The sequence below is a fragment of the Heteronotia binoei genome, chromosome 2, assembly GCF_032191835.1.
Source record: "Heteronotia binoei isolate CCM8104 ecotype False Entrance Well chromosome 2, APGP_CSIRO_Hbin_v1, whole genome shotgun sequence".
Classification (NCBI taxonomy): Eukaryota; Metazoa; Chordata; class Lepidosauria; order Squamata; family Gekkonidae; genus Heteronotia; species Heteronotia binoei.
The window spans coordinates 81,800,278-81,826,427 of record NC_083224.1 but is presented as its reverse complement, the minus strand read 5'-3'; the positions used below and the strand labels follow the sequence as shown (position 1 = coordinate 81,826,427).

The 26,150-nt window shown below is 45.4% G+C and overlaps 1 protein-coding gene across 7 annotated transcripts in view; it reads left to right on the top strand.

Moving 5' to 3' along the window:
* Positions 1–26,150, top strand: part of FOXP4 (forkhead box P4) — a 195,298-nt gene that overhangs the window by 154,835 nt on the left and 14,313 nt on the right. For all 7 annotated transcript variants that reach the window (XM_060231440.1, XM_060231437.1, XM_060231438.1 and 4 more), the window contains exons 10-13: positions 627–710; positions 3,863–4,064; positions 5,023–5,099; positions 15,192–15,293. In XM_060231440.1, coding sequence (XP_060087423.1) covers positions 627–710; positions 3,863–4,064; positions 5,023–5,099; positions 15,192–15,293 — 465 coding nt within the window. The remainder of the gene's footprint in view (positions 1–626; positions 711–3,862; positions 4,065–5,022; positions 5,100–15,191; positions 15,294–26,150) is intronic.

The window sequence follows — 26,150 nt, the reverse complement described above, 5'->3', positions numbered from 1 at the left end:
ATGTAGTGAGGGAAAGAGATCAGAATAATGGACAAATGACAGGGTCATAGAAAACAGGTGCATGGGAAGGGAAAAGAGGTAAGGACCAGCAGGAGGGAGCATATCAAGGAGAGGTTACTACTCTTAAGGCAGGCATGCCAGAGCAGCAAACAGCACCATGCATCATGATCTTGATATCCAATAGAAAAAGGCAGCTCCATAGAGGTGTGGAAATGTGATACCACAGCTAGGTTTATGGCTCTCAAGAATATTCAGTGTTACTGAGGAATTAGGGTAGATGGCAGTTTTTCCCTTGGAGGAGTGCTCTAAGAAGGGAGTGCAGTAAGAATGAAAGGAAACAGCCCTGTGCTGTCAAATTACTATTCCTATGAAATGTTAGGCAAGACAGAGGTTGGTCAAATTGTGGTTCTTATGAAATGTTAGGCAAGACTGAAGCTAGATGGAGAAAGCAAAAGGAGGTGTGCATCACCCTTCTGATGATTAGGAGCCATTAGAGAGCTTTATTATTAAGGGAACCATTACCCAGGACAGCCTTCTAAGTACATGAGCTAAGTGAACTGACCTCTGCAGGGGATAGATAAGAGCCTCCTTCAAACAAATAACTTCCTGCTTGTTTCTCTCCACAGCTAGCTAAAGAGAGTGAACGTCTTCAGGCAATGATGGCCCATCTCCATATGAGACCTTCAGAGCCAAAACCCTTCAGTCAGCCTGTAAGTAATGCTTTGGCTATTCTCAAACTATATCCTGATGTATGCTGCCCTAAGCCCTGCATACAGGGAAAAGGAGCCTAAAAGCCCAAATAATAAATCAATAATAGCCACCCCCCCCTTGCACTGTTTTAGCTTGCTTATATTTATTATAATCTGGGCTGTCAACCTCCTGGCAGAAATTGCTGAGAGCTAGACCAGCCATACCCCTAATTTAATCTGATTTGATTTGATTTTTGGATGTATACCCCGCCCTATCCCACAAGTGGGCTCAGGGCGGCGTACAGCAGCAAATTTCAAAACATGTTACAGATTAAATGTCATAAAAATAGATAATATAAAATTTAAGGCAAACGCACAATAATGTTGTGATCCGCCGTGAGCCCATTCGTGGGAAGGGTGGAGTAGAAGTCAGTTTAAATTAAATGCTGTAACCCATCCTGAGCCCATTTGTGAGAAGGGCAAGCTAGAAATAAATCAAATGTTGTAACCTGCCATTTGGGGGAAGGGCAGACTAGAAATCAGATAGATAGATTACGATGGATGGATGGATGGAGTTCCGTTTGCTAAGCTGCTCCCTGGGACTATATAGCAGCCGCCATGCCTAGGAGTAGATGGGGTGCAGAGGAAATTAAGACCTAACTGCCCTCATTGAACCTGACCTCCACTTTCTTCCTTTCCCCCTCCTTGCTGTGTCCTCCCCTCTACTACAGTTCTGGCACATACTATCTGCAGGTGGGATCATGGAAGATAAAAATCACAGTGGCAGCCACATGCTGTCTTCAGACTGCTGATTAGCTACCCCTTTCCTCTAGCTGTAGCCTCTAACTGCTCTACTAGGCTTTCTGTTCCCACCTCCAAATGGCATTCTGAAACTGCATAGTTTCATGATCTAGTCTTGCTTCCTGGCAAGTAGAATCACAAATATAATGTCAGGCCATGTGGAGACATCTTAAACGTAACAGGACCGACAAGGTATGTTCATGCTGCTTACCAGCTGTGGAATGCAAAATTAAGATGTTCAGAAAGTAGTCTGGGATAAGTCCAGTTATGTTCATGCCATACTTATGCTCATCTTGAAAATCCTTACTTGTGTAGCTAGATTGCACTGCTCTTGTTTCTGTCCTGCTGACTGCCTGGATTGGTATGGAGGCCAGCAAGAGCTGGAAAGCACTGTGTATTTGGGGTTTGGAAGAGCTGAAAACAGTACAGCCAGTTCAGAAATTAAAGCTGGTACAAATAATCCCTAGACAAGTCCTCTCTCCCACAGGGTGTGCCACTGGCTCCTTCCTGAGTCATTGTCTGTATTACTATTTTATAAACCAATTTGAACCATTTGTGACAAACACCTACCTCAAGAAACATGACCTGCTGATGCACTAGTTCTGTGCCAGCTGGAGGTCCTGTACTCCTTTGTTCATGTCACTGTGTGACTCTCCTGGAAGAAGTTGTATTATTAACAAAATACTTAATTTTTCTCCCTTATCCCCCCACTTTTTCCCTGTGGGTGCTGGAAGTCCCTAGTGTCCCTTGGAAAGCATCTGTGGCTATAATTTGAAGAAGGGAGTGTGCAAATTGATGCCCATCATTACCTAGAGTTGCATTTCTATCCCCAAGGAACTTGCTGAAATGTTAGACTGTTAGTTCACATTTTCCAGTAGCTTGTGTCCTGCAATGTTTCAGTGTATGATTACAACCTTCTTTCTTGGCTTTAGCAAGAGGTAGAATTGTATGTTTACTCTGGAGCACCAAAAGCTTATCCTGATCTGCCAATGTTGATACATAGCTATAGGCAGGCCCCAGATTCAGTGGGAGCTCAGAGGGGCACAGCTCCTGGACCTTTCTGAGAGTTCCACCTCCTCTTTCTGAGAGTTCCACCTCCTTGTCCATTGAATAATAGGTGCAGCTGCATAACAATCCCTGGATGAGCTCCACCACCTATTTTTCTACAAAATGACCCCTGGCTAAGGGTTACTCTAGTACAATACTGAGTGTGGTGCTCTCTACTGAGGTGGTATAGATGCAATATTTTCCAGAAACATTTGTTATGGTACCATAAATTTAGTTTATAAAATGAAAGCAGCTGCACTGACCTGATTATCTTCCTGCAATAGGGTTGATTGGAAAGTTATCTGAAAGTCTGGGCAGTTGTTTCAAGGAATGATTTTGTGTAGTTAAGAGTGTGAACTATGAACCAGGAAGCTCTATGTTCAGATGCTACAAACCCTGCTCTGGGTCCTTTTGCCTCTAGAGGTGGCAACCGCAACAGAGCTTTTTCAGCAGTGCACCTTGCCTATGGAATGTCCTGCATCTTGAAGTCTACCTGGAGCCTACATGACTTTTTTTCTTTAAGGCACCAGACTAAACTGGTTGTTTAGACAAACTTTTAACTAAGGGGCTGATATTTTTAATATCATTTTATAGTCTCTTTAACCTGAGGATGTTTGAGCTGCTTCATGTTTTACGTCATTTTTATGTTTGGCTCTGTGTTGAATTGTATGGTTTAATAATGTTAATAATATTTAATATTTTTATTATTTTGTAAGCCACCTCAGGCAGATTCCCTGGAGAGGCAGCATAGAAATTTTCCAAATACCGGCATTTGCAGCACAAGGTGTTGATATTTGGGGCTGTACAAGGTTGTTGTAAAGATTACTGAGCTAAAGTATGTCAGTACCCTGTTGCACTAAAATCGTTTTATTGTTTCTGACCAAACAAGCCTGATTTCTTTTTGAAAAAATTATTCTTCCTTCTGAAAATACCTGATTTTTTTTGCACATGCTGTGTTTTATTCCTGCTCCACTTGCAATTGCAAATTTAGATGAGATGAAAAAGTATAGAGGGGTTGACCTCACTAAAAGCTATTCCTCTTGAGATTTGGCTTCTCTTGCTGTTTTATTTTTCAATGCTTTAAACACTATTTGTAGCTTAAGTGTTTCAAGATTCAACTTTTCGGAATGTGACCCAATTTTCAATGAAATGCAGTCTTTCTATTGGGATTAGTGGTTGATGGGTGTAATGTTCACTCCTTTTCACTCATCTAGTTTATCCTTATCTTCTGCTTTGTGCAAACAAAAGTACTATCTATTTATCCATAAGCAACTGCCTCCTGAACTGGTTCTAACCATAGCCTTTCTCCCATCCTATTTGAGCAGCTTAACCTGGTTTCTAGTGCCACCCTCTCCAAGAGCACTTCTGATACCTTCCCTGATGGATTACCTCATCCACCCACTTCGGCTACTGCACCCATTACTCCGTTGCGGCAGGGTCCTTCTGTTATCAGCTCCTCCACTTTACACAGTGTAGGACCCATTCGCAGAAGGAACTCGGAGAAATTCTGCACACCGATCTCCTCAGGTGAGTGTAGCAGAGGAAGTCATAATATTTCCCCTTTGGTTTTACTTAAATCAGGGGTTCTCAGTGTGATACCTGTTGATGCCATGGTGCTTGCCAACATCTTTCCTGGTGTCTACCATGATTTTTCCAAAAGTGGGTTGAGCCAGGTGGGGTTATTGGCCATTGGAAATTACTTTGGTTGTGCTGATAGGTACAAATGTGCCTCTGGCAGCAACTGCCACCACAGCACAAGGATCTTCACTATGTTACTGAAGGCAAGTTGCAGCAGCCATTTTGTGGCTGGTTCCACCTTCCACAGCAGCCATTTTGTGGCTGCACCCACCATGTTGTATCAGAATTACAAAAGTGCCCACAGGCTAAATAAGGATGGGAACTGCTGGCTTAAATCATCCAAATCAGGTGAGAAACTCTTTAGGGGAGGGACGGTGGCTCAGTGGTAGAGCATCTGCTTGGTAAGCAGAAGGTTCCAGGTTCAATCCCTGGCATCTCCAAAAAAAAGTGTCCAGGCAAGTAGGCGTGAAAAACCTCAGCTTGAGACTCTGGAGAGCCGCTGCCAGTCTGAGAAGACAATACTGACTTTAATAGACCAAGGGTCTGATTCAGTATAAGGCAGCTTCATATGTTCATATATGTTCATCCAGTTTGGTGTAGTGGTTAAGTGTGCAGGCTCTTATCTGGAAGAACCGGGTTTGATTCCCCACTGCTTTTGTGACCTTGAGTCAGTCACAAGTTCTCACAGAGCTGTTCCTCTCATGAGCAGTTTCTGTCAGAGCTCTCTCAGCTCCACCTACCTCACAGAGGTTGTCTGTTGTGGGGAGGAGAAGGGAAAGGAGATTGTAAACCACTCTGAGACTCCTTTGGGTAGTAAAGGGCAGGGTATTAATCCAACCTCCTCCTTCTCCTTCTTGCTGTACTTTTAGAAAATGCTCTTCTTCATTACAGTGTTTCTTTCTCCTAGAGCTTGCACAGAATCATGAGTTTTACAAAAATGCAGATGTCCGCCCTCCTTTCACATATGCCTCACTTATCCGGCAGGTGAGAAACTCTTTGTTCTATAGAACTGTTCAAGTGTACCAGGCTTTTGAGCAATTTTCATACTCACCTTGAATACTATATATCATGACTGCTGCTTCTGTTTTGGTTTGAAAAGCAGAATTTGGTTCAGTGGACTAGATGCAAATGTGGCTCTTGTGAAATATGAAATTTCCCCCACTCTGCTCTCCTACCATATCTCAGTCTGACCCTGAGCATTCAGATAACCTGTGTGTGCATTCTAGGATGGTGAGCAAAAAGATAAGTAACACTCTTCTTCTGTGGTCTGTTTTGTATTGGGGTCAGAGGCCTGGAGACCAGGACTTGATGGTGTTGTTTCTGGCATCGGTACTTCTTTGGCTGCCTTTATATGGCCAGGTTAACAGCTCCCTGATTTCCTCAGAGTATAAATCAGTTTAGTTTTATTGCAATAGCCGTGATCTCATACTTCTGTGATCACCCCCCCCCCCTTTATGAAAGACATTTCAGCCAGAAATGCAAGGAGTTGTGGTGTGGAGCAAGTCATTCATCAACAAAAATGGAAGTTATATGTTCAATATAACAAGAAGATGCTGTGACTTCACTGTCATTAGGAATTTTGAAAACCTACCCAGTAAAGCAATCAAGTACAAAATAATTTCTTCAAAATAACTTACCTTTTCCTCAACAACAGAAGTCTCCATTTAAATTTCATTTATTTGACTAGTACCTGTTCATGGCTTACAAGGATAAAAGTAGGCTTTGTTAATACAATGGGAATTGGATAGAGTGCCCTACTTGCTACTCAATCATTCTACTCTCTTTGTATTTAGAAATACAAAGTCATTCGTGGGAAGGGCGGGATATAAATCTCAAAATAAATAAATAAATAAATAAATAGAAATAGAATCAGCAGTGATCCATCCTGCACCACAATAGTAATGATTTATTTATATATTCAGTACATTTTATTCCTCCAATGAGCTTAGGGCAGTGTACCTGTTTCTGCTCTCCTCCATTTATCCTGGGTTACCTGAACCTGAGTGAAAATGGCTAGCCCAAGGTCAACTAGTGAGTTTCATGGCAGAGTGGGAACTTGAACCTGGTCTCCCAGATCCTAGTCCAGCAATAACCACTACACCAAGCCAGCTCTACAGCTCAGAGAGACATGCACTAGTCTCCCTTTCCAGATCTTCTTCATGGTCTCTGTGCATCACACTGATGGGAGTAGGTGCCAGCGCCGACCTCGATCGGTAAACTTCAAAAGCTGCGGATTTCCGCGCCGACGTCCCAGTGCGCATGCCCAGAAGCCCCACCGCGCATGCTCACTGGGACGGGAGCGGACATCCCGCCAGTTCTCTTCGGACCGCCGTGCTGATCAGTCGATCTTTTTCTGCTACGGTCGGTGAACTTTATCTTTTTGACTATTCTTGTATTATTGATAGTTAGATAGTTGTAGTTTAGTATAGTTATAGTATAGTTGTTAGTTTAGCTGTTAGATAGTTGTAGCTGCGGGAGAGCGGGGTATTATTTCCCGCCCTACGGGGCCCCCTCTCCCTCCTTTCTTTCCCGCTGCTACCTTTCCTCGTATGGAAAGACAGTGGGGATTTTTCTGCCGCTGCTCCTTGTGCGGGAGTAAAATTGCCCCTCCTGACGGACACAAGTTGTGTTTACTGTGCCTGGGCGAGCAACATCGGCCCAATTCCTGTGCCCATTGTGCCAAATTTTCGCGCCAAACCAGGAAGAACAGGGCAGCTCGACTTGCGGCGGCGCTGATGGAGCAGGCACTTTCCCCGTGTCGTCTGTCGGCGGAGCAGGCTGAACAGCCGTCTGGTCAGTCGGACCAGTCGGCGTCGAAACCGGTCGATACCGACCAGGCCCTTTCCGATGCCGATCGCCCCCGAAAGAGATCGGGCTCGGCTTTGACTTCGGAGTCCTCAGTGCCAGCTAAACGGCCTAAGGAGGACAAAGGGGCGCCTGCAGACAAGGGGAAGAAGGCCAAGAAGCAGAGACACAAATCGGCGACGCTCTTGGCCCCGGTGTCTCCTGCGGATCCGACGGCTCCGGTCGTCCCTCCTCTCAAGCTCTTAGCTTCCCCGGTGCGCCAGTCGAGTACCCCGATGGAATCAAGGTCGACCCAGCTTGTTATCTCGGACTCGACGGGGCTTACCCCATGCAGCCACCCTACCCGTGGCTCCCCCCATGACAGATGGACTGGGACCAGGCGTCCGAGACCTCGTACCGGTCCCGTACTTCTTCCCGCACCGTGAAGCAGGCTCCGTCGGTGTCGAAGCCCCCGGAGGTGCGTAGGAAGGAATCTGATCAGGGCACCCCGTCGGTGAAGGTCAAGTCCATCCCGGCCGCACTGGTGTCTCCGAAGCCGCTTCAGCAATCTGAACTGTCTGACTCCCCGGGAGAGTCTTCCAGGTCCTTGGAGGGCTCGTCGCCCGAGAGGGAGATCTCATCGCATGATGAACCGTCGCCTCCAGTGAAGACTTCGGAGGAGCAACCCATTTCGCCATTGGAAGACCTTAAGTCTTACGGCGATCTAATTAAACGGATGGCACAAACGTTCTCCCTCCCGACGGTTCAACCACAACTGATCGTTACGGACACAGTCTTTGACATTGTCCAACAAGATACCTCCACTGCTGTAGCGCTACCACTCACCAACGATATGCTGCAGACTGCCAAATCCTCCTGGGACAAGCCAGTGTCCACGCCTGTGTCCTCCCGCAGGTTGGACCATATGTACAGGATCCAAGAGTCATCAGCTGAGTTCCTTTATGTCCATCCCAAGCCAAACTCGGTGGTGGTGTCGTCGTCCTCGAAGGCGAAAAAGACCCATTCCACACCCCCTGACAAGGAGGGTAGAAAGCTGGATGTGATGGGTAGGAGGCTGTACTCTGAGGGCTCCCTGGGGGTCAAGATAGCAAACTATGCTGCTTGCATGGGCAGATATCAGTATGCCCTGTGGGACCAAGTATCCACCATCCTGGGCTCCCTTCCGGAGCAGGCCAAGACCGCACTACGGAAACTACAGAAGGAGGGCATGATTCTGGCGAAGCCAAGCACTCAGGGGACACGTGTGCCAAAGCGTTGACCACGGCCATCTCTCTCTGCAGACACTCATGGCTTCGATCCACGGCACTCCAACAGGATACGCAGGCCTATGTGGAGGACCTTCCATTCGATGGCTCGGGCCTATTCAGCTCAAATACAGACTCTGTTTTGCAAGAGCTGGATAAAAGTATAAAAACCTTGAGAAATCTGGGAGTGTCGGGACCTCGTATACTAGCTAAGAGGCAATGGCCGAAGACGTGGCAAAAGAAGCCTTATTTGAAATCGCTAGAGAGACAGTGGCGGTCGAAACAGGCGGCGTTTACCAGACCTCAGTATCAGCCTAAGCCCAAATACTCGCCTCCTTCTACCCAGGCACCCAGGCAGAAGGGCACCAAGCAAAAACAGGGCCTTTGACTGCCTCCCATCTTTGGGTGGCCCTGTGGACTCGGACCTTATCCACCTTGCCGGTTATTTCCCTGCCTGGGCCCGCATCACGTCGGACCATTGGGTGCTGTCCATAATCCTTCAGGGTTATGGAATAGAGTTCTGCGACCCCCCACCCACCCCGACTTTCGTCACTACCCCCCCTTCACAGACCCTCCGGGAGGAGGTTTGCTCCCTCCTCTTCAAGCAAGCGATCGAGAGAGTTCCCACGAACCAGCTGCAGCGTGGTTTCTACTCCCGGTACTTTGCGGTCCCAAAGAGGGATGGGGGCCTTCGGCCCATTATGGATCTACAGGCCCTGAACATGTTCGTAAGATGCGACAAGTTCAGGATGACCACCTTACCATACATCCTTCCGCTTTTGGGACAGGGAGACTGGATGGCCACGCTCGACCTGAAAGATGCGTATTTTCACATCTCAATCCACCCCTTCCACCGGCAGTTCCTACGCTTCACCATCGGGGACGAACACTTCCAATACAGGGCACTGCCCTTCGGGCTGTGCACGGCTCCGAGGGTGTTCACCAAGACTATGGTGGTGATTGCCGCCCACCTGCGGCTGCAGGGAATAACACTCTTCCCGTACATCGACGACTGGCTCCTGGTGGCAGAAACCAGGGAGCTGTTGTTGCAGCACATAGCAGTCACCTAGCTTTGGTGGGCGAGTTGGGGCTTCAGATCAATCAGAAAAAGTCCCATCTCCAACCTGCCCAGCGGGTGCAATTCATCGGGGCGATATTGGACACACGGGAGTGCAGGGCGTTTCTCCCCCTGGATCGGGCAGCCGCCATTGTCCAGATGGTCGGGGCTTTCCAGCGGAATCCTACAGTCTCCGCACGGAAGGTTCAGCGTCTCCTGGGGCTTATGGCAGCCACGACGGCGGTGCTTCCATTTGCGAGGTTAATGATGCGGACCCTGCAGCTTTGGTTCCTACGGAGCTTCAAATGCAACCTCGAGCCACATTCTCGCCTGCTGACGGTGCCGCCGGACGTCTTGGAGTCCCTAGACTGGTGGGGGCAGAAACAGCGTCTGATGGAAGGGGCGCCTTTCCACACACCAGCGCCCTCTCTCATGATCACGACGGACGCATCATTGTGGGGCTGGGGAGCCCACATGGGGGGCGTATGCGTGGGAGACAGGTGGCCGAGCCAACATGCTCAACAACACATAAACTTTTTAGAACTGCTGGCCATATTTCACGCCATTTACTCTTTTCAGCCTCTCCTGAGGGGCAAATCGGTGGCTGTGATGACCGACAACACCACAGCCATGGCATACATCAACAGGCAGGGAGGCACGGTGTCCCGCAGCCTTTGCCACCTAGCCATGAGAATTTGCGAGCTGTGCAGTTCGCTGGGAGTCTTCCTTCGATCAGCCCATCTCCCCGGGGTGAGGAATGTGCAGGCAGACTTCCTCAGTCGGGGGGGGGGGCTGTTTCATGAGTGGGAACTGAACTGGGAGTTCCTGAGTCCGGTCTTCTACAAGTGGGGAACCCCGGCGCTGGACGTCTTCGCCACACGGCACAACGCAAAGTGCGAACTGTTCTGCTGCAGGGGGGGAGCGGATCCGCTAGCACTCGAGGACGGTCTCCTGGTACCCTGGACTTTCCACACAGTTTACCTCTTTCCACCTATTCCACTGCTCACCGAGGTAGTGCAGAAACTGCTGCGGGAGCGTCCACATGGCATCCTGGTGATGCCGTGGTGGCCGCGGCAGCACTGGTTTCCCTTGGTCCTACGCCTATCCAACGGGACGTTTCATCAGTTTCCCCAGGTCCCGGACCTTTTGCTTTCCCATCAAGGTCGGGTCCTCCACCACGATGTTCCTCACCTTCGGCTGACTGCTTAGCGGCTGGGACCCCCAGGGTCTCCGAGAGGGCCCAGTTCGTCATGATGAACTCCAGAAAATCCTCTACGAGGAAGTCATACGCTGCCAAGTGGGCGAAGTTTGTTGAGTTTGCTTTGAGTCGCACGTCACGGCCTGACAGGGCTGGACTACTGGTGATTTTCGACTTCCTAATTGCCCTGCTTGACAAGGGCCTGGCGCAGTCCTCGGTGCGTGTGTACTTGGCAGCCGTCTCCTCACTGCATGGTCAGGTTGACGGCCGTTCGGTCTTCACGCACCCGGACACCAAGAGGTTCCTGAAGGGCATGGTGCGGTTGTACCCCGCAGTAAGGACCCCCGCCCCAGCATGGGATCTGCCTCTGGTGCTTAGGGCGCTGACGGGGAAGCCCTTTGAGCCAATGGCCTCGTGTTCTCCTCACCTCCTGGCTTGGAAGACGGCTTTCCTGGTGGCCATTACATCTGCTAGGAGGGTGGGGGAGTTGGCGGCGCTACGGTGTGACGCCCCCTACCTGATCTTTTCAGCGGACGGGGTGATGCTCCGTCCAGATGTCAAGTTTTTGCCCAAGGTAATTTTGCTTTTTCATCTCAACTCGGAGATTTTCCTGCCGGTCTATTTTTCGTCACCAGCTGATGACTCGGAATGTCGTCTGCACACCTTTGACGTGAAGCGGGCATTGTCCTTTTACCTTCATCGCACGAACCCGTCGCGGAAGGACTCCAGGCTGTTCGTTTCGTATGCCGGGTCCTCCATGGGTCAGCGGATCTCCTCCCAACGGTTGTCCAAGTGGATCACGGGGGTGATCCGGTTGTGCTATCTCCTCTGCAAAACGCCTCTCCTGGGTCCGCTCCGGGCCCATTCGACACGAGCGGTGGCAACCTCGGCTGCCTTCATGAGGGGAGTTCCCCTGCAGGACATCTGCAAGGCTGCCATGTGGGCATCGGCACACACCTTTGTGTCACATTATGCGTTGGACCTGAGGCGTAGACAAGCTTCCTCTGTGGGCCGTGCTGTGCTGCAGTCTGTCTCCTCGTGATGGACCGTCACACCCTCCTCCAGGTAGGCCTTGAGCTTGTTAATCTCCCATCAGTGTGATGCACAGAGACCACGAAGAAGATAAACAGGTTTCCTACCTGTAACTGATGATCTTCGAGTGGTCATCTGTGCAGTCACACTACCCGCCCTCCTTCCCCGCTGTGGACGGTCCCTCCTGAGGGGCTGACGCGGCAGTCAGAAGGAACTGGCGGGATGTCCGCTCCCATCCCAGTGAGCATGCGCGGTGGGGCTTCTGAGCATGCGCACTGGGACATCGGTGCGGAAATCCGCAGCTTTTGAAGTTTACCGATCGAGGTCGGCGCTGGCGCCTACTCCCATCAGAGTGACTGCACAGATGACCACTCGAAGATCATCAGTTACAGGTAGGAAACCTGTTTTTCTATTCCTGCAGTACTGTGAAGTAGATTAGACCGAGAGAGATGGCAGAACCTGGTTTGCCAGTGCCAGTTTCTAGTCTGATGCTGTAGACACTACATTACTCTGATTCCTAAGAGGCATAGTGTACCTTCTCAGGGTTTCTGTTGTCAGAGTACAGGCAATAAAGTTGATAAGCGACCGTCCAAGTAGTCCTTAACAACTGTACTTTCAGCAGCAGTGGGTGGAACTAACTGTGTCACAGTTTCTTAGATGAACTGTGGCTTTCTGTCTCTCCAGAGCTGCCAACAGCATATTTTTTTACAAAAGTTAAATTACCCACTGAGAATGGTTTCTATTCTAAACTGTTGGTGTATCTGCATTCTGTTTACAGAATTGGCTCAGAGTACAAGCTGTAATATTTTTCCATAGTTCTGATTCTTATTTCCCTCTGACTAACTGTATGCCTTTATTCAGCATGGACAAATATACTGATGAGAAGAATACTAAGATCACACATTGCCTGTTTGCTGCCACTAGAGATCTTCTAAAGCCTATACAAAGAAAACTGAACTAGAATGACTCCAGGGGTTCTCTTCCTGCTGTTTCAGCTCTTTGAGGTTGACCTCTCTGGGTAGCTATGGCAAAGGCTTCCAAGATAAAGTGCTCCAAGTGCAAATATGTGATCTCCATTAATCAGGCCAAAGAGTGGGAACGTCTCCCTTCTCATTCTTTCCCTGAGCATTAGAAACTTGGTTGCATGCTATGATTTGTGAAAGTAAACAGATATTGTTAAATCCAGTCAAATGGCCCATTTCATCCGAAATCAAGCAGGCAGGAACCAAGCACATGTCCCTGGATGCTCACAATTGGAGCATACTGGAGTATAATACCTGTAGTTCTAGGACCACTTCCATTTGGGAATTGTTTTTTGCTTCTGTGGGTAATAAATCTCAGTGGCCATCATCCTTGAATTTATCTAAGCCTTTTAAAAGTCATCTAAGGTAGTGGCCACCACCTACATTTTGAGGTACATGCACTGCACTTTTCAAAAAGCAAGTACTGCAAAAACCATAAGTCTATAATCTGTTACCTACCAATTTATAGTGGATTACCCCAAATTCTAGTGTATTGCAAGACAGACATTAATTCTCTATGCATTTTTCCACACTATTTGTAGTTTTATAAATCTCTCATGTTGTTTTGTCCCTTTGGTTGTTTCAGTCCTATAATGATACCTACTCGGTACTTACTGAGAAGTTTCTTTTTCAATGCGGCTTGTACTAGGTGCCTAAAGCATTCCCTGAGGCAGGTTAGCAAATGAGGGGATCAACCTATCATCTGTTCTCAGTTGCTTTTGTCCAATCAGTGGCCTTGGTTAGGGTGAAGAGAGGCAGGAGTGAACCTGTTCAGATTGAAATTTTTGATCTTCATCTATATAATTGGGAGCAGGATCACAAAGGCCAGCATTGGTCTGATTCCATGTAGGAGCATAGAGGTGCTTTCTAGCATAAATTGTTCTGGTGGAATTCCTGGTTTTCTCAACCAGCTCTATTCCCCTGAATCTTGGGAAAAATTTAGTAGCCCAGACTTTTTCTATCCCACCATAGTAACATGATAGTTTTCCAGTAACTGCAATTTGGGCAGAATGAGCCAAGTCCCCATGTCCCTCAAGTCCCCATGCCCATCAGTTGTTCCTAGCATTTGTCTGATCAGTAAGTATTTGCCAGGACTTGTTTTTTGCAATTGGGAAACAGCATGTTGGTGCATGTGCATAAGAGGATCTCCTGGTACATCTCTCAGACCCTGTTTACTTTATTTACAGACTTCTCCACTTCTGATGTACAGGAATATGTTAGACTTGGAATCAGTATAACCTGAGATCTGATCTCATCCAAGCAAACATAACATTTCCCAGCTACTTTTATATGGGGTCTGCACGTTAGGAAGAACAATAGAAAAAATGATCTCTGTTCACTTGAAGATTGTTAAGCCACAGCCCTGGACTTGCTTGGGGCCACCTTTTCAACTGCAGGGCTGGGACGGGATAATAGGCAGGTGGGGGCAGGACACCCATGCAGCTCCTGTTCAACTTCTGCTCATGTGGACAGTGCCTTTATGACCACTGGCAAGCATCCAGTAGCTCCATTCCTCACTAGCCTGTAGCTGGGGCGTGGGCAGGCCAAAAAGGGCCCATTGCTGCGGGACTGCTCCATATTGTCCCCTGCCTCTTTAAAAGTCCACACAGCCATCAAGAGTTCACCAGTTTGTCTTCAACCATCCCTTCCACCCAGGGTCATTTAGTAGAAAAAGATATGCCGGAGCTCATTAGTGCAACTCATTTATATATGCCACACACCCCTGACATCACCAGAAGGTGTACTAAATTATCAGCTCAGCATATACCTTAAAATGTTTCTTGAATTATAATTGTCATAATAAAACCTTATTCCCATCATAGTTTTTAAATTACTTTCTCACAGTGGCATGAGGAAAATTTGTATCTGCCTGCTTTTTATGTTTTGAATATTTTCCCAGTTTTGTGGGGGGAAATATTAGAAAGTTTGTCAAAATCTTAAGAGTTCAACAAAATAGCAAAATTCTCACAGGGGTTTGAATAATGGAGCCCAGAAGCAAGTGGGGGGGGCGGTTTACGAAAGAAAGAGCACAATAAAAAGGTTCTGGAGCGCCACTCCTTGTGAGCTCCTGCCCAAAATGAGACCTGCTCCCACCCTCCCTCGATCTTATGGTTTGTAGTGCAGTGTTTTTGTTTGTTAGCTGTTAATTGTCACAACTTTAGGCACTGGACTGGATCCATTTGTGGGGGAGGCTGTGCCTACATGGAGCCAAGAGGCAGCAGGCCCAACTCGGAGGCGGTCACAGGGCTCTACTCACAGGTGGCAAGCGATCCACACAGAGGTGTATACCATGTACCCATTAACTTGCCAATCCAGGTCTACTCCCTCCAGCAGGGGGAGGGGTTCCATCAGTCAGTGGGTGGGTTGCCCAGTGTCAGGATCCATGCCGTATGCCATGCCAGTGCTCCTGTTACTGTTGTCATTAAGCTGTGGCCTGTTTCACCCCAATGCTTGTTTGTATGGTGCTGCCTTCACTGAAAATATATAGGATATGAGGTGATAGTATGTAATGTGTAACCTGTGTTGGATCTGTTTGATCATTTGATGTGGGAAACACAGATGAACTTGCCCTTAGTCCAGTACTTTGAAGTGTGTGTTGAAAAGGTGCTAAACAGTCTCCAAACCCCTTCTGTGTGTATTCTGGCATTTTTTGCTTCCAAAATCCTGGACTGCTGGGGATGATGCCCTGGGAATAACTTTCCCTCCTCTTTAATGTAGGCTATCCTCGAGACACCTGACAGGCAGCTAACATTGAATGAAATCTACAATTGGTTCACACGGATGTTTGCCTACTTCAGGAGAAACACAGCTACCTGGAAGGTAAAGTTTAACCTAAGATTTTAGTATAGTTTCAAGACATGCACATCCTTTCCCTGCCATGCTACTCTCTTTAATGTAGGAAAGCTACTTTTGCTAAAGAGGACTTCCAGTAGATGGGAGACAATAGGTTGCTTGGCATCTGCATGTATCCATGATTGAGTAGTATCATGACTGGATCCTGATTAGGAGCATAATTCTGGGAATTGTACAGATGTACAATGGCACATCAGTAACTCCCTCTAAGGATTCCATTTTAGGAGTGGTATGACCAGGAACTAGAATGGTTTAAAATGTTTTAGCATCTATTTCTTTTTAGGAAGAAAGGATGATCCAGTCATTCTTGCCTTTATATGACATCAGCCTGAAGTCCAATTGCATTTAGCATTAAACAGAACTGATGGTAAAAGTTCTCAGATACCGTGGTATAGAAGGAATCATTTTTAAAGGTGCTACTTTAAGTGCCCTGTCTTCTCTAGTACACTTAATCCTTAAAAGACAGCATCACAAAACCACACAGGGAACTGGAAGGAGCCCCACATCAAAATGCGCCTGTGGAGCAACTGGTGGGAAATCGATCACTTGCGCTAGGGGAAACAGAAGCCTGGGGGCAGAGCAACGCTAGTGAGAAAGCAATCTGTGTATACCTCAGTCTGGCTTCACATGCACTGTGTATACCTGAAGCAGGTTGAAGCAGGTAAATCAGTGCGTGAATTACCTTCACATCTGTTTTTCTTGCTTCCACTGTAATTGAAAGAAGAGATGCATACATTCCATTCACATTTGGAACTAACAGCATGGAAGATGCATTGGATCCCTGTTCAGTCATTATTAGAGGTGGGAAAAGTAGGTATGCAAATCACTCTGCATCTATTTTGCACTTTGCTTACTATGAAATGGCTCAAAGGCAGAAGTTGGATTTATGGTTGCCAGTTTTCTGAATGCAGAAAGGACCAGTGGAAAGACTGTAGGCTAATGTTGTTCTCTGTATTGGGCCTTGTCACTCTCATTCAACTAAAAATGAGTCAAATGTCATTGTTGGTAAAGCAACAAAAAACTACGATCCATCTTTTACAAGAATATTTCAGTGCTTTGAAATGGGAGCAAATAAAGTGTGGGTTGGTGTCAATAATATGTGACCAATCTGTTTCCTTGTTAAGGTTACAGAAACAGGCATAAACTTTTATGTGACTTGGCTACAGGAAAGGCAGAAAGGGAATTGGAGATGCCAGAAATAGAAAATAAGGTAACAACAACCTGGGTGCTTGTATCTCACTGTGAGTGGCAAATACAAGATGCCTCAACCCACCTAGCAACCAACTTTTCAATGCATTGAGAGTTTTCCACAGGACGTAGATGCTCTCCGGATAAGATTGTGTGTTTAAGAGAAAATGATGCCACTGCTTGACTTTCTACCTTGGGAGGTGAGGAGGAGAACATGAGGAAGCAACTTAATCTTTACAACAGAAATTATGTTGTGCATCATACAGAGCTTGTGCTCATTCACATGTGACCTCTTCAGGGTCTTTTTGAGATGCTAGATAAGTCTCAGTCAGTTCTCTGTTGGTCAACAGGAAGGAGTGTGTTTCCTTTGTTACACATTTATTGTGATGCTGTTGATCACTGATCACAATTGTGGCAAGTTAGTTTCATTAGGCTCCAAAACAGTGAAGCTTATCTAATGCATTGCAATGAAAACCAGGCCATGAGCACTCTCTCACACTGGGAAGAGGAGAGCAAGCTTTGATAGTGGGGCATAAAGTGCCTGGACTTACAAGTAGTACAAAATAGTCTGGCTCCATTCAACTTTAATACTTGCACTCATTTTTACCACTTCCTAAAGAATGCGTTTGCTGATGAATCTCTGTGTCAGAAAATGTGTACTTCTAAACATGTGAAAGGCTGCCTGACTGTGTGTATGCTTGGTGGGAAGCAGCCTTGAATTTTGCCCTGGAAAAGAAAAAGGCCTCAGTCTGATTGTTTTCTCATTCCTTACTTCTGTTGTGCATTCAGTTAGAGCTGAAGAGCAGAAGAGACAAATCCTTCTTGGAATGCAAGAAAGAAGAGAAGGGTGGGAGAGCTGAGGGGTGAACTCTCTCTAGTGTGTGTGTGTGGGGGGGGAGCTACATCTGTACAGCTGGACATCTCTGCCTTTCAGTGTGAGTACTGATAAGATTCCATCCTCCAGACATGGCATAATTCTGCAAGTGTCACACACAAGTTCTGATACAATCGCTCCCTCAGACAGGAAGCCAGAGTCATTGTGTAGCCGTCAGACTGTGATAACAGCCAGGCAGAGCTTGCTGCCCACTAAGTGAATGTAAGTCATGAGACAAGCTACTTTCTGAGAGTGAAAAGGGAGTCATGGCATCAAGCATATGTGAGAAGGGGGTGAATAGATATGGAATGTGGGGAATTTTATCTTTGAGGAGAGAGACTTGTTCTGTGCTAGTAAGCATGGGTTGCAAGGATGAGCCACTGGGCCCATTTGTGGGATCTCTTGAAACACAGGGAGCAGGGAAGAGATTCTGGTGATTCTAAACTGTTGCTGCCTAGGACTGCCTGTGCCGGGCTAAATTATCTGTTAACTGCTGCACATAGTTGCTCCTTTTGTTGAATTATATCAGAATATGGAGCAACAGTCCATATCCCTATAACATGGACTCCTGAGAAACAAAATAAGAGATTTTCCTAATCCTAAAGTGCTTGAATTTAACCTAGGCCAAAACAGTCTTGCTTTCCTATAATCTTTTATCTACTTTATAGGTTTAGTTTGTGACGTCTTGCCATGTCTGCAAAGAGTGTGAACAGACTTGATTTTAGAGAATGAGCCTAAAGGTGTCAAGCACGAAGGGGGGGAGGGTGGAGGAATTGCACTCTTCTTTGTTGCCATCTTTCCTTTCTTCCCTCACCTCAGGAGGACAACAAACAAGATCAGGGCCCTTTCGTATGGCTGGGAGGGGGTGTCCAATGTTCCCCTGCCTTTACAACCACTGGTACTTATGTCATGATGTTAATGTTGTTTTGTGGTTGTTCAGGAACAATAGTTTTCAAGATCTGGTTGTAATCCTGTCTAAGATAAGTATAAGGCTAATAGACAGAGGATGAGGTGACTTGGATTAAGCAATGCAACCAAGGTTTTAGTTGCATCTTGTCTGTGAAAGCCACACATCTGCTGTCCCAAAGGAATAACTGGGGAATTGTGTACCCATTGCGGAATGTCCAAACCACTGCAGCATATGCCTGATCCTATTTCCTCCACTTTTGGTTATGTGCTGAGACACTGAATTTGGAACACAGGAAGCTCTTTAAACATTTTGTCCTGTATTGTATTCTTCAACTGACTGGGGCTTGTGTTCTAATGCTCTGTAGCTAACCTGCATTCTTCTTGAATGTTGAGACAGCAAATTCTTTGATATGACATGCTCTTTTGTATCTATCCTGATTTTTAATTCAGATACCTCTCAAATTGCTCAAATATTTTATTAATATTTTTTTACATCCAGGGCTTTTTTGTAACTGGAACTGCTTTGCATATTTGGCCACACACCCCTGATGTAGCCAGTCCTCCTGGAGCTTACTGTAGGCCCTGTAAGCTCTTGGAGGATTGGCTATATCAGGGATGTGTGGCCTAATATGCAAAGGAGTTCCTGCTACAAAAAAATCCCCTCTGATTATATGCACTGCAACATTCACTGTGGAAAATTATTTTTGTCCCATTTTTAATCCAGTATAGTATTTTTTGCGTACTCTTTTTCCTTCACTGCATTTTATATGGCATACTTTCCCCCATACAACATGGTACCTGATCCAGTTTCCTTTTCTTCTGGTTGTGCTCTAAGACACTGAATCAGCAGCAAAAGTGTGCTCTCTTTTTAAACTTCTTTGTTTTTCCTTCTACCCCATAGTGTTCTCTCACATCATAGCATATTTTCTTACTTTTTTTTGTGTCCTCATCTCTCCATACTTTTTTCTGCTTCTCCATCTCACAAGTCTCTCTGTATGCCATCTCTATTAGGCCCATATTTCTCTCTGTGCTGCACAGTACTCAGGGCCAAACTAGATGAGTCATTGGGAAAAGCATGATTAGGACTCCTGCATGACTTTTAAAAAGTCTAAGCAGCCATGGTGGGGGGGGGGTGGAGGAAGATGTGGACTGGGTTGGGGAAACAGCACTATTTTCCCTATAAATCCCCTCTCCTCAAGTTGCTATTTGTCTCATAGAAGGAAGAGAGAATTTTTTTTCTGTGCAGGACAAATAGCAGTGGGGGCAGGATTTAGATCAGAATAATGGAAGAAGGAAGGTAGAGGTAAAATGGTCCTTTCATCTAGTGTCACTTTACCTTCTTCCCCACCCCGCCTTGCCTCCAGCTGTTTAGACTTTTTGAAAGGTGAGGAGACTAATCAACTTATCCCCTTTCATGTCTCCAGTTTTCTTCTCTTTGCCATGCCACAGGTAAATTTGCACCCCTGTCTCTGTCTCTGCTTCCCCACCCAATATATCTCTGCCTCATGATCTTTATAACCCTTTTTTATGCTCTTTTCGGTTTCTGCTGTCTGATCACACTGCTTCCCTGCTGAATTTGGCAATAGCACTTAAGGCACTCATTCAATAGAACAAATGTTAGAATATTGTACGGCAGGAAACTTGAATTTGCAACTGGGTATCTTGATAAGGAGCTAAAGCCAGTCTTGGCTCCCTGTTGATCTGTGTATTTGACAGATGTCTCTCTGAGGCTGTGGTGCACACCTCTCTAGTTTCAGCAGCTGAAAAGATTGGTGCCAAATGCATCCCATGCAACTGAATCTGGAAGTGGTTGGGCTTGTGCAGGTCCTAGATATTGTTACAAAACATTGGGAACAAGCTGCAAATAAAAGCATTTGTAATTACCCCAGGAGGGAACTACAAACAATGAGCTGAGGAAAAAGGTTCCTGCATTTTGGGTTAACATAAATTGCCAGTACTTATGTAAAATATTGTTATTTTTTGAAGTTCTGATACTGGGGCTTTGCTCACCACATCACTGAACCTTGCCTATAGACAGAGGCAGATAGTTAACCTACTCAAGTGCAAAATAAGAGACTTGAAAGAAATTTCACTCCTGCTTGTTCAAGAATTATATAATCTTAGTTGCTAGAGTCTGGAAAACAATTATTAGCTGACATTTAGTCAATTCATCTGCCAGAGGAGGAATTTTTCCTACTATGTAATTATTTACAATACAACAAATTTCAGCTGTAATAGCTTATGCTATGCTGTAATCGCATTCTAAAAACACCAGATATGAAAGTGCTTCAGGGAATACAACCGCTGTGAAATTTTGAAGCAGCATGTGATGTGTTTAGCTGTGATACTAACAGTGTATAGTTTTGTGCTTTTATGGTTGGCTTACAATTTTACAGTACAGGTACTGAGAGTGTGCTTGCAGCTGTACTCTGAGTCAGTCTATGCAAATGCATTAGCATACTATGATCTCTGACACATTGTTCCTTTCTGTTTCTATCCTGCCCGTTTCCTTGATGCTGAGGCCAGATTATATCATTCTTTAAAAATGCGTTAAGTATAAAAGTAATGGTAAATAAATGTAATATAAAATAGATACCAATCCATTACTAACAAAATGAAAGCCCAACTAGTTGGCTGTAATTGCTGTTCTGTTTGGCTCTTGCATGCTATTAGAAGAAGACAGGGGCATGCATAGATTAAAGGGATGTTGATTACCCCAGAGATGGAGTACTTCTAGAATTCTGTTGTCTGGAGGACTAAATCCTCTGTTATGTGGTCTTTCATGACATTTAATTTAATCATGGCATACCTGAACCCCAAACTGTCCTTATGGGTGAGCCAACGAAAGACAGAAAGCCAAAGGTAAGCAGGGTGAGTCATAAATTCTGTTTGTGTCCCTAGCAAACATCAAGGCCAGAACACCTCAGAGAAGTATATAGTTCAGTATTTTGCATCTAGCAGTGGCTACAGCTAAGTGCTTCAAATGAATCTGCTTTGAAAACAGAACAATAAATTGTCTGTCTGTCTATCTATCTAATCATCCTGCCCTCCCCCCACAAGCAGGCTGAGGGTGGGTCACAACAATCATATAAAACAGAAAATAATTAAAACTTTAAAATACAACAGATTATCCACCACAGTAAAATCCTAGTCATACCTAAAGATGGTACTTGGTAATGCTAATTGTTCTCATAAGCAAGGCAGGACAAATGTAGGCACTGCAATACTGCATCATAGACCATATGTGCAGTGTGAGCAGGAGAGGCTGAGATGGATTAGATGTCCACTGATTCAGCTAGAGGCCTAGAAGAACATTTTTACAGGCCCTGCAGAGCTGTAAAAGATTCCACAGGGCCCTGATCTCCAGTGGGAGCATGTTCCACCAGGCAGGGACCAGGACAGAAAAAGCCTCAGCCCGTGTGAAGGCTAAATGGATGCCTTTGGAGCTGGGGACTACCAAAAGGTATTGATCGGCTGAGCATAAAGCTCTTTGGGGCACCTATGGGGAGAGTCAGTCCTGTAGATACGTTGCTCCATGGCTGTATAGGCTTTTAAAGGTCATTACCATAACCTTGAACCAGATCCTAGTACTCATTTGGCAGCCAGTGCAGTTGATATAACACCAGATGAATGCATGCCTGCACAGACATTGCACGCAAGAGGCATACCACCACATTTTGCACTAGCTACAATTTATGGGCAGCCCCAAGTAGAGCAAGTTTATACCCCACCCTTTTCCCTCATGGGGACCCCAAGAAGCTTTCATCATCCTCTCCTCTCCTCCACATTAGGAACCTGATGTGATCCATCTCCTGTTGCTGGTATATAGATTTTTCCAGCTGTTAATTCACACACACCTCACCTACCTCACAGGTTTGTTGGAGCATGGGGGGGATGAGCCACATATACAATTTGCCAATCACAGTGACTGCCGGTGTATCTAATTCCTCCTTGTATGAATGATAAGGATGATAATAATGGAGGGGGGAGGGATTTCACCTGACTGCTCTTCTGTGGTTGGCAGTCTGTTGTCTGTGTCCAGAGGCAGCGGCTGGGGAAGGAGGGGAGAATGTGCTTTCTCACTGACAAACCAGGAGGAGGGAGGAGTGGAGGCAATACTGGGGATGGAAGAATGGAGTCTGTCTGAACCAAAGGAGCTAATAAATAGAGAGTACCACAGAGTAGTCCATGCTGTGGGAGCAGGGTGCAGGGTTGGATAATATAGAGCTGGGTGTCATCTGCATATTGGTGATACCCAACCTCAAAGCTCTGGGCCTTCTCATTTAGCAGCCTTATATATATATATATTAAAGAACATGTGTGGGAGAATAGAGCTCTGTGGCACCACACACAACAAATTCCATCCAGTTGATTTGGTACCTCTGGTGAAAACTCTGTATCTGGTCAGACAGAAAACAGTGAAATCACTGAATGGCCATGCCCTCAATACCAGGTCCATATTTAGGCTGGTGGATAAGAATGGAGTGGCCAACTGTGTAAAAGCCATTCCAGGATTCAACAGGATCAACAGGGAATATTTTCCTCTGTCCAACTTTGAATTAAGATCATCTACCAGTGCAACTCAAACCATCTTGGTACCAAATCTAGGCCTGAAGCCAGACTGAAATGGGTCAAGGACACCCTAAAGCTGCTCTGCCATAACCTGCTCTATCACCTTTTCTAGAAAAGGTAAACTGGAGATTGGCTTGTAATTGACCACCTCATCCCTAGCCATTGAAGGTTTTTTGAGCAGAGGTCTAATAGTAAAGGTAAAGGTAGTCCCCTGTGCAAGCACCAGTTGTTTCAACTCTGGGGTGATGCTGCTTTCACGACGTTTTCACGGCAGACTTTTTACAGGGTGGTTTGCCATTGCCTTCCCCAGTCATCTAGACTTTCCCCCCAGCAAGCTGGGTACTCATTTTACCGACCTCAGAAGGATGGAAGGCTGAGTCAACCTGGGGTCGGCTACCTGAACCCAGCTTCTGCCAAGATTGAACTCAGGTCGTGAGCAGAGCTTAGGACTGCAGTACTGCAGCTTTACCACTCTACGCCATGGGGCAGAGGTCTAATAACTGCCTTTTTAAAAGGCCTAGGGAGAGCCCCCTCAGTCAGGAAGGAGCTGATGATTTTCACTAATGTCTCCAACACCTTGTCCAAGCAAGATTTTAAAAAACTATGATAGGCATGGGTCCAGAGCACACATGGTGGGCCTCCCACTTCCAAGGGCCCTGTCAGCATGCATAGACAGGATCAATCAGAAACTGTCTGTTTAAAAAAAAAAAAAGGACGAAGAGGTACATCTGACACCTTAGGTACCAGATCTGCCTTCAACTTGGTCTCCAAGTCAGAATGGGCAAGAGAGATTTTGTCAGCATAGCACCTTGCAAAAATAACATGTTCAGGTGTGTGTGTTTGAATTAAAGCTGTTTTCATTATTAGGATTCTGTGGGGTACTTTTTTTTAAAAAAGTCTCCTTTAGACCAAAACCATGTTGCTTTTGTTTCTTACATGTCTGGTACTCTATACACATTAAACAGTACTTGTTTTGAGTCCAATCCTTGTTTTGGATTTACTGCTGAGTGGTAAAATTGTTGGGGCTCTTAGTAGTTATCAGGCAAGAAATAAGATAAAAAGGATCATTGCGACGACTTAGTTGTGACAGGTCTTTTTTATTAAATACATTTCATGCAAATAGCTGAAAATAAAATATAAATTTGAACTCTCAATTCTGTACAAGTGAGCATGGTCTTCTGAGAGCCCTTCATGTGCTGGCAGTATAAACAAATGAACCCCTGCATCCATTTTCCAAAAAAGTGCTGTTCCTCCAGTTTGCAGACTTCCTGCTTCCAAATAAGTTGTTTTCCTGCTGCTGTGCTGAGCCTGTGTCTGGACGATCAGCCATGAATAATGGCACCAGGGAAGGGAAATGCATGGCTTAAATGTCCTCAGCATGAGAACCATTGCCTTGCACTTTGTTTTACTTTGCCTGTATTTAATTTTGTAGGGCTTACAGGTTCTGGGCTGGATTCATCCTCTGAGTTTTTGTTAGCTGCTTTTGTTCCACAATATGGATCATTAACAAAAGCTTGTCTTGGCAATTCCTTTCATTCCCCTCACAAATAGACATGCAAGGCTGGTCCAGTCCTGCTGTACACTCATTCATTTCATTCTCTGTCTGGAACCTTTGCTCCCAATGTGTCTTCCATTCTCTCATTTCAGTGACTTGGCTTCACTACCTTCATCTTGCCTACTTAACCCTATGAGACCTTCTGAAGACTGTTTCATGTGCTGTTCTTTAAAAATCAGTATGGTGAAAGTGTGTGCCCAGCGTGTATGAATGACACTTATAGTATATGTGTCTCTGTCACTTTTTTCATCTTTTCAGTGGTCTCTCAATACACGTCAACAGTAAAAAAAAAACAAAAAAACCCAACCCCGCACACTCTGAGTTGTATATTTTTTTGATATGGAATTTAGAATATATCTTTAAAAGTAACATAAACTAGTCCTGAGTGTGTCACTAACATGGATGCAGTAACTACTCTTCCCTTGGACGTGAAGAATTATAAGGTTAATTATCTTGACTTTATTTAGATTCTTGTACTCTGACTAATAATTGCATAAGTCATGGGAATATTTACATTTTAGTGCAGGGAAAGATGGTGATGAGGTGTCTAAAGTTATTTTCCCTACTAAATGTGGAGTATCAGCCACAATATTAACAAGTACAGATGTTCTCAAAAAGATAATTTTAAACAAATTGAATGGAAGACTGCAGTCTTCTTGAGGGCTCGGTAAGTTTGTGTGTTGATCATTGAGTCCCCCTAATGGCTTAGGTGGAACATTACATATAAATACACCATGTTCATACAAATCAGAAATAATCATGCAGACAACAACCTTTGTGTGTTTCAGATAGAGTCACATAGAAACAGCAGTGCCATATTTGAAAAAATGACGGACCACTTACTGGCTCTTCAGATCTAATCTGCCAGTCATATCTTAAATAATGTGCTGTCTCAGAAAATGCCATGTCTTGAATTGTGGTAATGACGTGGACTGAGAATCCAAAGATTTGGGCTCTGGTTTTAATTCTAAGAAGAATGAATAATGGCTTAGAAATATGCCTGCTATTGTATCCATCACTGACGCTTTGCACATTTCACATGTACTTTATATCTTGTGTAAATTTGAAATATTAACTTCACTCAGAAACTTCTTAATTTGAAAGCTGGCTTGTTCCTTTCAAAATGGCTGTTACTTCCCTAAAAAAATAAATAAATCCAGATTTGCTATCCTTTTTCCTCCTTTGCAAAATTAGAGAAAAACAACAGCATTAGAAAAGTGCTCAGGAAAGAAACCGAAATCCTGACAGTGAGATATGTTCCAGCAAAAGCATATATTATTTTGTTTGTCTGGCAAAGAAAGCATTTCCCCTTTTTATGATTATTTAATCTGTAGCTGTCTTGTTAGAACACTCTGAGGTAGTCAGGTAGGAGGAACTGGATAAGTGCAAAGTAAACAGGTGCCAAAACGAAAAACGAGAGGTGCCTGCAAAGAGGCAGGCATGAGGAGGACTTTGCTGATGATGACACAGCAGCACACGTAGCAGAGAGCCAAGAGTGATGCTGAATGGTTGGGGCAGGAGCTGCGGAGAAAGGCAGGGCCAGGGGCATAAAGCAAACATCATTAGAAAAGACAAAGATAAGAAGCAAACACAGCAGCCAAGCCTGGCATTAAACAAATACTCTGTCAAAATACAAAAGCCGCATTAAAATCCTGCAAGAAGGGCCCCCCCTGGAGCAGGGGACTGCAGAAGCAAGGCAGAGAAAGGACATCTTAGCACCACTCTG